Here is a 16,347-nt window from a genome sequence, read left to right as displayed (position 1 = left end):
CCAGAAAATATGAGTCACTCACCTCAAGGTGAGTCCTCAACACAAACTTTCTGTTTCTCTCCTTCAAAGTAAAAGCATTTTATTTTAAAAGTAACAAATATATGAAAGGTAATAACAGCTGTCTGTTTGCTTTAATGCTCGTTTCCGCCATAATAATGAGACACATTAAAACTAAAGGATGTGTCCTTTGGGGGATTTGGGGTCTAATGGTCCCATGATCGGTTGTTTGTGTATGTCTCTGCTGGTTTACTCAGTACCACATTCTGGTGTCACCAGGCCGTCACAGCTACTCAGACAAGACTATAAACACCTGAGCTGTCCACTAGTATGGCTGAAAACAACAGAAAAGTGCACAACTAAAACTAAAAGCTGGATTTGAATGAAATGGTTTCATTCTTTCTTGTTATTAAGATCATTTCTAATTCTGTCCACCATAGTTTCAATCATATGTCTGAACAGAGCTCATATAAATCCGGCAGTGTGCGTGAGTTTATGACTTTATATCCCCAATGCTGAACCCTAACACCGTATGCAGTGGCTGGGATTAGGCAAACCTCCAGTAGCATTTTAAACTTTTTCAAATCAATAATGTTTATAAAGAAAAACAATATGAGACCATATTTTGGGTTTTGCCGCAAGTCAGTGTGAGCCTTTACATTTTTTTCTTATTGATCTGTCAGCAGTAAATTCATTGTTACTTTCGAAAAGTTTTTTTTCTGATTACACTCAATCGAAGGTTTTAAAATCAATCTTTAAGTTTAAACTTTTTAACATTTTTTTTGGGGGGGTTGGGAGACTGAGCGGAACAGTCCCAAAGCTGGACTCCTACAGATTCTTTAACCTTGCAGCCCCAAGCCTGAACTGGCCTACAGCACAGTTCATAGAGCCAGGTGTTGAAAAAATAATGGGCATGATCACAGCTGGACGCAGCAGCAGTGCAGAGAGGAGACAGAGGAGCAGCACAGATTCAGTGCCTCCTCCACCTCCTTCTCCTCCACCTCCTTTTCCTCCACCTCCTTCTCCTCCACCTCCTTCTCCTCCACCTCCTTCTCCTCCACCTCCTTCTCCTCCACCTCCTTCTCCTCCTCCTCCACCTCCTTCTCCTCTCTGGCCTCTGCTGTTTTTTTTTTTTCTTGCAGGTCTGGTCCTGCTACTGCGTCACGTTGGGCTCCGACGGGCTCTTGGCACTTTTCTTACGTTTCTTCTTAAGCCGGTACACATAGAAGGTTTTGTTCTGGAATGTTCTGGTGAACAGGGCACTGTAAGCCGCCGTGTCCGTCTTGATGGCCTCGCAGAAACGTTGGTGGGCAGAGGGGATGAGGTCCGGGTTGTTGTCTCCAGGTCCGTCCATGATCTGACAAGGGAAGGAGAGCGACGCACAGGAGGTTAGCGCTGAGCTCTATTCATGTTAATACATCAATATACAAACAGCACAGACAGGGTCTTCAACAGTCACTCAGAGGATTTCTCTTTGAAATCCTACCAGCACAAACTCTGCCCATCTGAAGGGCAGAGCCAAAGTGAATCTGAGTCTACATAAATATACAGTTTTGGGATTATTGATTGCCATATTGATCAAATTACACTTGAGAATGCAGGGCTCAAGGGCTGCTTCTCCTGGGGAAAAAGAACCAAATGTCTGCTATCAGAACAATAATCCTGTTTGATACCAGACTCATTTTACATATGAGGAGCTACCGAAAATAAAAACAGTATCATGTATTGACTGGTTGTATTTAATTGATTGAAAGAACTTTGTTTCTCATCAATCAATAAAACAACTTCTACCTTGGCTCCCACATGTTTTCTGAGATGTTTGGCTCCTCTCACTGCTAAAAGATATTGGTGTTTATTCTGCTCAAAATCTGTTTTTATAGCTTGACTTTTCTTCTATCATTGCAAAAAAAGAGTACAACAAATCAACATGCTGACCAATCTGATGCCTGAAAAAAAAGCGTCAACAAAATGACTCACTTCTGGAGCCAGCCCCCAGTGGTTGAAGCATGAACTACAAGTTGTGACACTTCCGCATAGGCTTCAAGTCTGAGCCCAGAAGGCTGCCACTTGGCTAAGACATGAATCACATGCAAGTGTTAGAAAACTGTAGTTCACCCTGCAGCCACTAGGGCACTGGCTCCAAAAGTGAGTCAATCCCCTCAGACTCCCATGTTAAAAAATGTCAATCTTTACATCAGGAATAAATATGTTTACAGCCTGAGTCTTTAGCTGATGAGCTCCCTTGTTGTGAGAACTGTGCAGGGCACTCATCTGAACTATATTAAGACAGAAGTAATTATATATGCGCATGACCTACTCACACCTTCAAGCTTCTGCAACTGCCCACCCACCTCACCTTGACGTACACTTCACTTACTATGCCTGTAAGGCTGAGTTATTAAATGTACCAATGTCTGTCAGCCTGAACAAGTCTTTGGTCAGATATTTGATATAAATGATTACATTTGAAGAGAGAGACAGGAAGGGATCAGTAAATAAGCTGTTGTGCTTTAAGGGGTTCACAATCAGACCTTAGAGAGAAAGATGGAGACAGAAAAAAGTAAGAAGGCAGACAGAAAAACAAAGGAATAAGAAAAGGTAAAGACAGACACAGCAGTAAACCCAGCATTCCTTCAACAAAGCTGTCTAAGATGTCAGATGTTGTGTATGCTGTGTGACATTTACGCCGTCACACACACACACACACACACACACACTGACTGTGTTTCAGTGTTTCATGTGTTATTTCACCACACCGGGCCAGACTGAAGCTTGTCTCGCCTCTGGTAATCCAAATAGCCAGCGAGGCGCATCTGACATCAAAATAAAGAGAGACAGACATAAGGGAGTGCGGTGGAGGAGGTGGAGGAAGAGGAGGAGGGAGGTTGAAGGAGAGAGTGAGAGACAGTGACGCGCAGATAAGAAGTGAGACTATTGATCTCTCTGCGGAGGCTGAGAGCTTTCACCGAGTCCCAGAAGTTAGCAGAGGGGACAGCACATGCAGCCACACACACACTGTCAACATGAGTCACGTTAAATAAATGCCACCCACATGTCCGTTGGCCAGGTCGAGCAGGTCTCGCAGTCTGCAGCCTCGCCTGTGCCTCCTTTCGTAACAGATGCTGTTTTCTAGCACCACGTAGTCGGCTCCGGCAGACCTCAGGATATCGTGTACCTCTTCAGGGGAACGGCGGGCGTACACCTGATACACCTGCACACAAACACACACACAGAAAAATACAAGCTTTTTCAGATTCATAGGGGTTTTTGATTGTTCACCTAAAAACCATCTGGCTTTGTAATTTAACACTCATATTGCTGGAAGCAGAAAAACTTCTCTCCTGGAACTCAATTACCAGGCACATTTATTTTCTGATTTACACTGTGATAAAATGTGATTGAAAGTTCAATTATAATGTGCAAAGAAAAAAAACAGATCTAAATGAAAACAATTATGAGTGCGAGTAAATCTGTGGAAGAAAGAAAGAAAGAAAAAAACTTTATAAAAGTGCTAAACACGACAGAGCTCAGTTTTCTGCTGTATGTGGCCGGCTATGAATAAAAGATGAAGAACAACACATGGCAGATTTCAACAAACTATGCAACCCATTAGAACCTAGCAACACATTTTTGATTTCTGGTTAAATAAACTATTCCATCAAGGAGTCAAAACCAGCCAAAGTATATTGGAGGTATGTATTTTTTTTATTGTCCTTTACATCTGAAGCTCACCAGCAGCAGCAGCACCACTGAGCCTGTGCTGGACTAACAGAGGAAGAGGAGGCTCCCTGCTCTGCTTATCCACATTCAAATTAAAGTCAAAAACCTTGACGTGTCCCAAACATGGAATTTATGACTTTTGACCATCAATTTTTTATTACTTTATCCTCCAGTCCAAGTTGATGTGTGTGCCAAATTTCATTACATTTCCCTTCCACAGAGATATGTCCGTCACAATGATGGGACTGACATATTTTCCACCACAGATGACATAAAAATATATTTTTGTCCTCACATCTAAAAATACAGAGACGATGTTATTCATCTGTCCAAGAATTCGTTGATGACTAACTACTCGACCAGTCTGACTCTTTTTTTTTATTCATCAGAGTTGGAGCCAAAAGGCAACATCAGGACTATAGAACAGCTAAGGACTAGAGAGAGAAGACAAAATGGAAAAGGTATCTACAGCCCCCAGCCAGAAGGCCTCAGGCCGCCCAAGAGCTTTCAGCCACTGCCTCTTTCCTCGAGTCTATCTACATTCCATTCCCTTTGCAACTGGTTACCACCAAGTTACCACTTCCTGTCCCTTTACTCACACTATAACTGAGGTCTAGGTCGAAGTGCACACTTGCTGAAGAAAGTTAGGGTAAGTGTGCAAAGGGCCAAAGCTGATAAGAGTAAAACTGGGAAATTCCTGTATCTCACATCACTTTTTAGGAATCAGCAGATGACATTTGCCTCATTTGCCGTTGTCACATTAATTACAGTGCTTCAGGTAAAATCACCACCAGGAGAATGTTTTAAAGCATAGGAGAAGAAATCTAAATGTTTGCTCATGTTACAGTCTTGATAACTTCCTGTTAGAAGGTGTCCCTGTGTCAATAGCTGCTCCTTTTCTGCCTTGAACTTTATGAAAGTAAATGTCAGCTCGGTGGAGCATGACATGTCATGACTAGAGTCACAAGTGATGATGCTGGCACAGGCCTTTAGCAGCATATTCCAATTTTCCAACTTTTATCAAACTTTTACTCTGAGTCGAAAGGTTGAAAACCTCTTGAGTAAAAGTGTGTGAATGTGTTTTACACTAAAAAAAAGCAGTCTGCAGTTAACAGAGGTGGAAACATCTGTTATCAACAGATAACAGAATACAGCTTACATACTGTAACAAACTGTTAGCATGCCTGCTAGGTATGACTCCATTCAGACAGGAGGAAAAAGGTAAAACTGTAGCTTTAGTCCACTAATGAATTATTTTGTGGTGACATAAATTAGCCTGAGAAATAACTGGGAACATCATTAAGGTTCTTACAAATGTTTGAAAATGCATCCACAGTTTTCCTCCTCAGTAGCACACACACACACACTTAGTGCCTAGAAGGTCTGCACCAGTGTCGTGGATCATTAATGAGCTCCATGCTAGGCTGCGGCCTCGCCAGCGGCTCAGCATGGTTGACTTCCTGCTGGGAGGCGAAACATAGGCTCAGCTACCCAAGAGATGACCCGCACACTGTAGAGAAGACACACACTGAAGGCAAGAGAGCAAAGCACAAATAGTATTGAGCTAATTTGCAACACTGTTTTGTTTTTTTTTTTGTTAACAATGTTTTGTCATACAGTAAATTTACGATGCATACTGCTATAGACGGAGTGTCATAACAACAGACACGGAGACCGACGAAAGCAAAGCACAATGTAAAGAGTCTTTACACAGAAGAAAAATAAAATCTTTGTAATGTTTGCATTAGCTCAGCTTTGTTTGAGCAGTTCCTCTGTAAATGTCAGTGGAAAAATCCATCGTAGTTAATGGAACCAGGAAAAAACAATACAGCATTTCTTAACATTCATTACTAAAAAGCACTCTGGAGCAAGTGCCACCATTTGTCTCCTCTTTATTGTAACGCGGCACTTTAAGGCTCCATTTTTCTTGTGTTACTATTCTTTTCTGAGTTAATGCTCAGTGCATCTTCTGATCGCACATTCATTCACACTGTCACTGCAGGTCACTGCCCCCCCCATCTGCAGACGGAGGAGTGCAGATGGAAATAACTGGAAAAAGTCAGTTAGTGGAGTGTACCAAAATAATATGTGGAGACAATATATTACTATCATCATGCCACGTAATGGAACCAACAATAGCTACACTGAAATACAGTAATAGTTATAGTTAGAATAAAAACATGAATTTACTGAAGTACCTTATACAAGGCATAAAATAAAAACATACTAAATAATAAACACAGCACAAATATTACCAGGGAGACAACAGGCATGGTTGGCTTGGAGTGATTTAAGTAAGTTTCAACATTTGGGTTTCAGAGAAGGAGAGTTCCAGAGTTTTAGAGGCTGGACACAGAAAGCTCTGTCCCCCAGGGTCCCATTTGATGTGTGGCTCAAAAGAAAAGGGCCCGCAGCAGAGGACTGGCGTAACAAGCTCCGGCTGCACAGAGTCAGGAGGAGGCGGCGGCGCTGTGAAAGGCTGCTAACTAAGCTGAAGGTTAGCAGAACCACGTCAGCTATTCCTTCACTTTTCATTCTCAGGCTAAGGCCGAGCGATTGCCTTTGAGCGATGAAACTTTACTCAGTGGCAACTCTCCACGCTCAGGATGCATCTTTTCCCAGTGCCAACAAACCCTGGTACAACAAACTGCTCTCTGATTAGCAGCAGTCAAATGCAGTAAGGCTGTATGGAGGAGACTCAGCACAGACAGGACAGAGAACAGTGTCAGGGCCTTCGAGGCAGTTATATGCACCAACTGAACATGATGCCGTTTATTACAACGACAGCCTATTCACACTATATACACAAACATCCTCCTTCACCTCTTGCCGCCTTTATTTTCACTTTTCTGGTTGTTTTTCCGATCTTAATATTTTTAATTTTGTGAGTATGACGTATTCCTTGAATGACTATCCTTGTGTATACAAATACTGATGGTTTGTATGCCTCTGTATCCCCTTGTGTGTCTGCCTGCAGAAAACGAAGCATTGCCTGCCGCTGGGTCACCACGTCCTCCTATCCACAGGCTGCTCCCTCTTTGCCTCATACCACAGGACCTGTGCACACGTCACCTTTCAGCCAGCTTCATCCTAATTACAGTCGTGCTTTAACAGGCCGACCTGTCACACAGCATTCCTGGGATTTTGGGTGAGCAGTTTGCTGTGAATTGTGAGCTTGTAGCTGCAGGTTAGATCAACCTGTGTTTGCTGTAATTAGAGGCTGTGCTAGTTTGATTGTTACACACTTACACACCCAGGGATTTAGTTCCTTTAGAGGTACGAGTGGTACCTCATCATATATTTGGGCATAAAACACAAACCGGGTACATTTATAAAATACTGTTTTATACAAGTCATTTTCATTGTACTTATTACTCCTCTGCCTATCACTCTTAGCCGTCTCCTCTTCCTCTGATTGTTTCTGAATCTGACAAGCACCTGCCTGAATTATTCCACTAAACATTTTCAGCTCACCTGCACAATCCTCAGCACCCTGGGGCAAACTTTGCTTCTGATTGCATTTTCTCAGTTGATACTGTTTGCGATCACGCCGCCTCTAAAGCTCAACACACAGTAATGACTCTTGGTGCTTCGTCAGACCTCACAGTTCTTTGAAAACACAAATATTAAAGCTCCAATCATTAGCTCTCGCTCAAAGCTAACGCATGCTGCTAATTAGTAGTCAAATCAAACCTGGCTCCTTTGTGTAGCTGACACGGTATAATTATCTTCTATTTACTGCAGATTTTCCACTTATTGTTATTGTTTTATCTTGAAATCCCTGCGGTAGTTTTGTTATCCTGCAGCCTACAGTACCTGTCTGGTCCTCTCCCGCAGGTCTTTATCTTCATAATGGGGATGGTTGGTGAGAACTCGGCCTGTGCACAGCTTGATGCCAGCCAGGAGCTGCATGCTTCCTGCAAATACCGCCTGCTTGGGGGTCTTTGTGCTGTGGGCAAACAGAGAGAGAGAGAGAGAGAGAGAGAGAGAATTCACCCATCATTCACCTTTATAAATATTCCGATAATGCATTGCATAACTAGACTTGTGACACACTGCAGTACTTTGTGAGTGCGAAGCAAACTGACAGAGAGAATAAAAAGAAGAAGAACATGATGAAAAGGTTTGGAGGCTGTTCACAGGTGCATTTAGACGTCAGAAAAGTTTGATTGAATTTTACTTTATTTTTCCATCTATCCAGTCCACATGTTTTTACTTTCGATCTGCTGCTATAATTGTGATGTATTGATGGTATTTAAAAGTTTCTTTCAGCATAACGGCTTCAAGGACGGCAGTTATCATGAGCAAATCCAAACCCACTTCTAGCAAAGACAAATTAAATCACAACAAGATGGCTAAACACGGGCAGTTTATGCAGCACATAAATATCTGTAGAGACAGGCACTGTGAAGCTGCGCTGTGTTAACAAGTTACACAGCAATTTATTTGTGTGTATGTCTATGCGTATGTGTTTTTTATTATTAACCACCTGTGACAGTGACTGACTTTTTTATAAGAGCAAACACCCACCTATGTTTAACCTGTCATGTTAATCTATGGGTCATTTCTAATCTAATCTCATCCCAACACACACACACACTGTTGTGAACTGGCAAAGCTGACTGCAAGAGCAATAAATACAGATCACCACCACAAAACTGCATGCTGATGGCATGCTTCCTAGGGTTTGGGTATACATTAATCTAATCTAACTATGTCTTCACAATTTATTCTATATGGATATCGCTATAAAATCTTAACTTTGTAATGTATTTATTATACACTAGGATCCATGAATAATACTAATAAAAAACAGAGAAACATAAAACATAACACAACTTTGCATCCATATGTGCCAGGAGTATCAGAAAAAGTCCAGAGGATCTTTAATAACGCCTCATCCTGTACACTAGTAGTATATAAACTGGTCCCCCTGAAGAATAACGCTGCCTGGGAGAAACAATGTGGTTTATACAGTTCCACTGGACAAGACTCAGCAGACCATCTACACACACACACACACACACACACACGTTTAAGGAGCCCACAGTACACATTTTAAACCAGGAGAACAGAGCTCACAAAGCTTTTTTGAGATCCATCCCAAAAATGTTACAAGTTACAAAGTTAGGTTTTTCATATTACACTATGATATTTCTGCATTAGATTTTTGAAAAACACCAAATGTTAGTATAACAAAATATGAAAAACACATAAGGGGGTACCCTTAGCTGGCTTTTGAAGATTTGACATTTTTTAACATGCTATATTATGGCTTTTCCCGTGTTTTTAAACGTGGTTTTTCATATGATATTTCTATACAAAAAAATATTTGAAAAACGCCATATGGTGGTTTTTGACAATTTGACAGTTTTTTAGTGTGGTCAACCTAAAATATGGGCTTTCTTCATGTTTCTGTCAGAAATGTGAGAGTAGAACATAAAAAAAAAAAACACTGGCTTGCATAGAATTTGTACAAAGAGGTGACAAATGGCAAATGTACAATAGGGGAAAATCTTAAAAGAAAATTATGGGTATACCCATCTCTGAATTTTAGACATATCTTTGAGACAAAGCAATTTGTAATTTGAGACTGGGCATGAAGAAGACCTGATCACTCCACCCTCTCACCTTCTTTGATCACAGGTAGACCTAGAGTTAGACTGAAAGACTCCAGAAGACTTTAAGAGACGTAGATTCAGAGATGAGACAGAAGAAGAGGGAGACACCGCTCTTCAAGGTTTGAGGTCATGTTACAAAAATTGAAAAAATTAACCAACACATCTTTTGGTTTTACTGTCATATTAAAGTATTGTTATTTCCCCATATTTTGTTTTGAAGTATGATGGTTACGCTCGGAAAAAAAACAACATATAGAGCGGAGAATTTCTAAACGAGCTGAAAAACAGCCGTAACATATATGAAATAACTGTGTATATCCTCCTGGTAAGATCAGGAGCATCTTCTCTCAGAGCGATGCTGAAAAACTCGTCCATGCTTTTGTTACTTATTACTGCAACTCACTATTGTCAGGATGTCCACATTACTCCATCAACAGCCTGCAGCTGATCCAGAACACAGCAGCTAGAGTCCTGACAGGAATCAGCAGAAGGGATCATATCTCTCCTGTTCTAGCTTCTCTTCACTGGCTCCCAGTGGGGTCAAGAATACACTTCAAGATCCTTCTCCTTACTCCTTTGACCTCATGATCCTCTTTGCTCTAACATGCACTGTGAGCTGTGAGGTCTTCTATAGACAGGTGTGTGTCTTTCCTAATCAAGTCCAATCAGTATCATCAAACACAGCTGGACTCAGATGAAGGTGTAGAACCATCTGAAGGATGATCAGAAGAAATGGACGCACCTGAGTTCAATATATGAGAGTCACAGCAAAGGCTCTGATACCATGGCATATTTCACTTTTTCTTTTTTAATACATCTGCACAGATGTCAACAATCCTGTGTCAATCAAAACCATTAAGTAAAGAGGCAGGAAGGTTTGGGTCAGGCAGAGAATCTAAGCTCTAGACTGTACAATGTTTCAGTCGTGAACTGATGAACCAGTTCATACCACTGTGCTTCAGCCACAACAAGTATAAGGAAGCTGTGCAGTGCTCTTCCTGAACAGAGGAATGGCATCGGTGGTGGCTCAAGCTCTCTGCTGGTCCTCACAAGCACACAAACCCTCACATGGGGTGGAACTGTTTCACAGTGTAGAGGACAGCATAGCTGCTGCCTTTTTTTTCCACTCTCTGATTTTTTGTGCACATGGCCCAGTGTGTATTTCTATACCCTGTGCTGAGGCTGTAGGGTTTCTTCCTCCATTTAGGCCCACTGAGTGTGGATATGTGACATTTCTTTCTTACACTGCTTCTTGCTTTGACTTGACACAAAGCAGAGAGTCAACATTTACGCCCTACCTGAGCAACCTACTTGTACTCATTTTGGATGGCTCCAAGGCTGACATGACTGTGCCCCATTTGCATTGCAGCAAATACTTGAATGGCTTTTGAGCTATTGAGCTTTTGACCACGTTTATTTGGATCAGAGAGGCAGAGATTACTACCGAAGTGTGTCGTCTGATTGAGAAGTATGTACTGTAGATCAATCAAGGACATTGCTCGTCCCTCTAACTCTCTCTAAATGCAGAGAAAGGCGCACACACGCACTGCTTCCAGACACAGCACTTCCCCCACTTAAGGATGAGGCCAAATGCTTCTAATTTAGACAATTTAAAGCCAGACAAGAAGCAGGATGACAGGAAGACAATTAAGGGAGCGAGGCAAGAGAGGGAGTCAGGCAAAGAGGAAGCAAAGAGGATGTAAAAAAAAAAAAAATGACGAGGATACAGTTTCAAAGAGGGAGCTGAAAAATGGATTTTTACTGAAGGATTGATATACAAATGAGCGGTGGCACGTGTTTTCTAAGAATGGATGAAGTCATTCATTTTAATTGGACAGGCAGACACAATGACACATATCCACAAAACAAGAGAGCGTGCATCCCTATTAGCACGGGACTAGAATTATTTAGATACCCTGAATTATTTTAGATATCTGAGTTTAGATCTTAAGGAATGTCTCATAAAGCAAGGACTCGCTGTGTGCAGGATAGGCAAGCAACCACAACACTGCAGCAACCAATGGATGAAGATATCCAAGTAGAAAATCTGCAAAAACGGCCCCTAGTTCTAATCCCATCCAGCATGAGTGAGACACTCCTAATCCTTGGGATCACTATGGCCCCGTTCACACTGGAGAAAGTCATTCCAGCTAGAGTAGGATTGAGCCCAGACAGCCTTTAAACTGGATGCGTTCAGACCTATTTTCAAATCTGGCTAGCACACAGTTGTGTCCGCACTCAATCCGGCTTCATCCAGAGTGTTTGCTGTTCTCCAAACCACTAGGTGGCGCCTCGTAATATGGCTAATAATGTGGCTAGCCGGATTCGCTAGCCACATTTGCATTCACACCTGAGCCACGTTTGAGCCAATCCTGCTAGATCCACCTCTCGAGGGTGGATCTAGCCGGCTTGAAATCAAACTGGATTCAGCCGGATTGGAGGTGTTCACACTCGGAAAAAAACACATCTGGATTGATCTGGATGCGGCCAAATCCTGCTTAAGCCACATTTTTTTCCCCAGTGTGAACGGGGCCTATGAGACAGCTTTCTTTCGATGGGACCTGTGCTGATTGGAGTTCGTGTTGCTTTTCTATCTCTTTAAAGGACAAACGGTAGATATTGATCTTCTGATGCTGTGGTCACTTTTGGTCTGTTTGATCGTGCTTTGGATACAACTGATCCAGTTTCAGCAAAGTGTTTTAGACCTTGGTGAGCTGCCCCCCTTAGACTGTGTCAGTCTGAACATGATTTGATATACAGAAAGTATAAAGGAAGCTACCCTCTGCTTAGAATGACTTCTGAACATTTTCACTTTTAGTTCTGAGTCTCCTCTCAACAACGGTTGCTGGTTATTTTATTAGAAAAAAAAGAACAAAAAAAGCACTGACCAACAGCTAAAAACACGTCAGTGCTTTGCTCAAATATGCTGACGCTTACTGGAGCCCGGCCCTTCTCTGAATGGGTGTCCATACTGAGTAGCTACATGCGCCTCCTGAATTTGCAGCAAAACTGCTGTCAAAGCTCTCGTTAATAATTTCCACTGCAGCCTTCATAATTCTCGAAAACAGTCTGTTTATCTTGACCTAGAAAGTTGGAAGGGATCGGGGATTAGAGGGTGAGGGGGGGGTAGGAGGAAAAACAAGGAATGTTTCAAAATAAAGCATCTAGTATTCCAATGATGATTGCTATGAGATGGCCTCTGACATTAGAATGAATATGTATGACGAGCGCCGTTTCAGGAGAGAAACTAAAATAGGTGGAAATTGATAATGTTTTTTTTGGCCCGTAGTCATGCCACTGACATCAATGACACCCTCTAATTCTGACATTCAGAATGCAACCTCGTGTCTCTCTGCGAGCCTTGATCCAGCCTTCAGTGAAATCGGCAGTTTGTATTGAACACAGACTTGAGCTGGAGCTCGCGGTGCACATGTTAACATCAGCGCCGCCTTCGATACTCCATGCCAAGCAACGAGCTCGTGTCAGAGAGCAGGATGGGCAAAGCTACTGCTAATCACTTATTTTTGTTTGGATTGACATTTGATTTTGCAGCACTGGCATCCAAATGTGAAAATATACACAGGAAAAAAAATCAGCTAGAGGCTTAGACAGGAGTGATACTGTTGACTTTAAAAACTGCACACACTCAAAAAAACTAAGTCAGAATTGGAGGCAGTTGAACAACCGGGCGTAGCTATTGATTTATTGACTGTCCATTTAGAAGAGAGAATCAGCCACCTGCTGAGCTGTGGAGCCACCACTGTTATCAACTGGAAACCTGTGAATTACGCGTGTGTCTTTACACCAGTGAAGCCATTAAGGAACGTCAGGGGAATTATGATAATCCTCTCATCAGCCTGTCTTAAGTCACACATTTCCTCACTTAATAAGGGCCTTTGGCATGTATCGTTAGCTCTTGTTAGGGCCTTCTTCCCTCAAATCTAATAATCCTAATCTCATCACCAAAGCCATCTTTATCACACAAACATTGTTATTCTACCTCTAATCTTATCCTAATGATGACTCTCTGAGCCTTATTAAGGACAACAGCAGTACAGCAAAAACAGATGTATCTATATTTTCTTCTTCTTCCATACGGCTCACATTTTACATGCGATATCCTCTCTTCTATATGCATATGCTATATCCATGTTCTAACCCTCATTAAGCTCCAGTCTGAGAATCTCCCGTGATCTTTTCTTATGAAAACCAAACAGCTCCGGCTACTGTCACCTAGAGAATACAGTGTAACATGAACTCCCTCCTTCCCCTCTTCCCCATCTTAACACTTTCATCTGGAATGTAATTAGCGCAGCAGCAAGAAGCTTAGCGCTCCGCCCTTCCTCACAGTCCCAACCAAGGTATCTCCAGGCAGCCCCCTAATCCGCAGAGCCTAATGGGATTAGCTCCGGAGGGAAGGGAACCCATGTCACATACACAAATGCATTCAAAATCCGAACCTCTGCTCTGCTGTCTCACCATCTGTCTCACGCCGTCTCTCTGTACCATTCTCCTATCTCACTAACAGGATTAGAGCAAAATTGGTCATTTCTTGAAAATTACATCTGGTCCACCCAGCTGATGACGATAAACTGGGAATAAGAAGCCTTAATTATGACTCATCTATGTGAAGCACATACTTCTGAACTCATTTTCTAATTTTGTGTTGTGTTTTCATAGTGTTTAGGCTAATTTTTACTAAATTCAAAACATCTGGTAGCTGCGACACATTTCTCATACAGATCTTCACTTTAGTACAGCAACTGAGAAACCGGCTAGTTCCTATGGTGTTTAAAATTATATAATAAAATAATATTGAAATAATAATGAGCTCCCACTATCTCAATAGAAAGGAGTAGAAATCAAATCACAGTTCAGTAATGATCTTTGCCACTGGACATAAATGTCCTCTTTGACAAATGGTACCTAAGCTGCTCTTCTTAAATGTGGACTACTTCGTTATATAATAGAAAAAATGTAATAATGATGAAAGGCCCAATAATAAAGCACATCTTCCCTTTTCTGTCAGTTTCTCACTGGTGTTCAGCCGCCAACTCCGGTTCAAGTACGTTGGACTAAACAGAACATAAGTGGAAAATCGAACAAGTGCTAAAGAGAAAGGACTGAATATGATGTATCGTTGGCCAGATACCGTGGTTGTGTAGATATTATATGCACCACTCACTGCCAACGCAACACTTTAAAATCCAACTTCATGACCAGAAAATGTTCAGACACAAACAGATGTGCAAACACACAGCAGCAACTGTACGGAGCCTTTTCCAAATCTCGGCTCTATCTCTGATCCCATCAGGCTGACGCTCTTGATCGAAAGCCCGGCCACGGAGGGCCCCCGAGGTGGGTTAGAGCTCTGCCAGCAGCTGGGCCCTTTCCAGCACCCCCATGTCTTATTCATGGAGGCCCATCGGCTCTCATCACTCATCAGACAGACTCCCCCGCAAACAAGTGCCGATACACATGTATGCACGCATGCACACACAGAGACTAATCAAGGACATCAGGCAAATATGAAACTGGATCTGGAGAAACATGCTAATCAAATTCACATCAGTATAATGTGTGCTCTGAATTTGTAAGTGTGTGTGTGTGTGTGTACCTAATCCAGGTCATGAGCTCCACAGTGTCTGGGTCATAAAACTCCCTCAGTTCTGATAACTCCTCCATCAGCTTAGGCCAGAACTAGAGGGAGAAAAACAAAAAAACAAGTGATGGAAAACCCTGTGTTATCATCTATAAAGCATGCTATCCATCCTACTGACACAGCTTAAATAACATCTCATTACTGCACTGAATATAACAGTGTATATGACAGCCATTTCACTCTCCTAACAACAAAATAAATCAAAGGGAACCAATCGTTTTGCTATCCTGTTATGATCCAATTGCCAGTTATCATTTTCTTCCATTCAGACAATTTTCCTTTTTACAGTTTGTTTCAAACTGACTAGGCTCAGTAATGACAACACCAATACACCAACAAACACAAACCCCCAAGAAAATGTCATACCTTGTAATAAAGCCAACCAAACATCACCAGTGGAACGCCATACCTGACGATCCTTAACTGCAAAGACAGAGAAGATGGACAGCAGCTATAATGAAATAAAAAGAATGCAACTGTGGCGGAGGCAGAAAAAGAAAGAGTCAAACACAGAGATACGGCAAAAACAGGAGGACAAGTGCAGAATGAGATAAGACAGAGATAACAGACAGATAGAGCAGCTTTGCTCCAAAGTAGCATTTATCTGATCTGTGTTCTTGTCATGTTGTTACCACACTGACATCTAGTGGCCTCACCGGCAATGTTGTCACCCAACAGAGGAGAGATTAGGCACAAAGACACCTCATCAAATAAATGAAATGTTGCTAATGTTCACTACAACTTTAGTCACACCTGACCCCAGTGTTTTCTGCACACTGAAAAAAAAGTATCATGTAATAATCTCTGATGTTTATGATACAAAAAGTGAGCTCATCCAGTTAATGTAGTTAAACTGGACATTTGCCTGTGGGCAGTGGTTTAAAGCAGTCCTTAAAATGTAGTGCTTAGCATATATGAATAAATGCATTACAATTCTGTCATGACCATAGAAAAAATATATGCAGTATGTGCTTTTATTAGGCTAAATAGGATAGCAAACCCTGGGCAACATTAGCATTCAGTGGAAGTCATGTTTATGGACAACAACACACCAAACAATTAGTAAAAAGAAGCTTAATTATCTGCAAACAAAATAAAGTGCATGTCTGCTGCACACGGAGTATGTTTTTAAACCTCAGCTATAAGGACCTGGACGTGTGTTTGTGAACCCGTACCAGAACTTTACTGTTGCAGCGAAGAGTGTTGAGAAGCAGAGTCCACAGCTCGGTCCCGCACACACCATAGGCCGCAATGGCACACATGTGGCCGGTCCATATGTACTTCATTCTGGGTAAACCAAAGCACAGAAACACAATAACAGTTATTGTTGCTGCCCAAATCCTATTC

The 16,347-nt window shown here is 41.9% G+C and overlaps 1 protein-coding gene across 3 annotated transcripts in view; it reads right to left on the bottom strand.

The window, feature by feature from the left end:
- Positions 1–1,111: 1,111 nt before the first annotated feature.
- dpy19l3 (dpy-19 like C-mannosyltransferase 3) overlaps positions 1,112–16,347 on the bottom strand; it is a 34,839-nt gene continuing 19,603 nt past the window's right edge. For all 3 annotated transcript variants that reach the window (XM_028402195.1, XM_028402196.1, XM_028402193.1), the window contains 6 exons: positions 16,176–16,287; positions 15,367–15,423; positions 14,956–15,038; positions 7,534–7,666; positions 3,050–3,208; positions 1,112–1,354 (listed from right to left, as the gene is read on the bottom strand). In XM_028402195.1, the coding sequence (XP_028257996.1) occupies positions 1,151–1,354; positions 3,050–3,208; positions 7,534–7,666; positions 14,956–15,038; positions 15,367–15,423; positions 16,176–16,287 (748 nt within the window). In that variant the 3' untranslated portion in view covers positions 1,112–1,150. The remainder of the gene's footprint in view (positions 1,355–3,049; positions 3,209–7,533; positions 7,667–14,955; positions 15,039–15,366; positions 15,424–16,175; positions 16,288–16,347) is intronic.

This window comes from Parambassis ranga, chromosome 3 (genome assembly GCF_900634625.1).
Source record: "Parambassis ranga chromosome 3, fParRan2.1, whole genome shotgun sequence".
NCBI lineage: Eukaryota > Metazoa > Chordata > Actinopteri > Ambassidae > Parambassis > Parambassis ranga.
The sequence above is the reverse complement of the archived record's forward strand: the minus strand, read 5'-3'. Positions and strand labels throughout refer to the sequence as shown.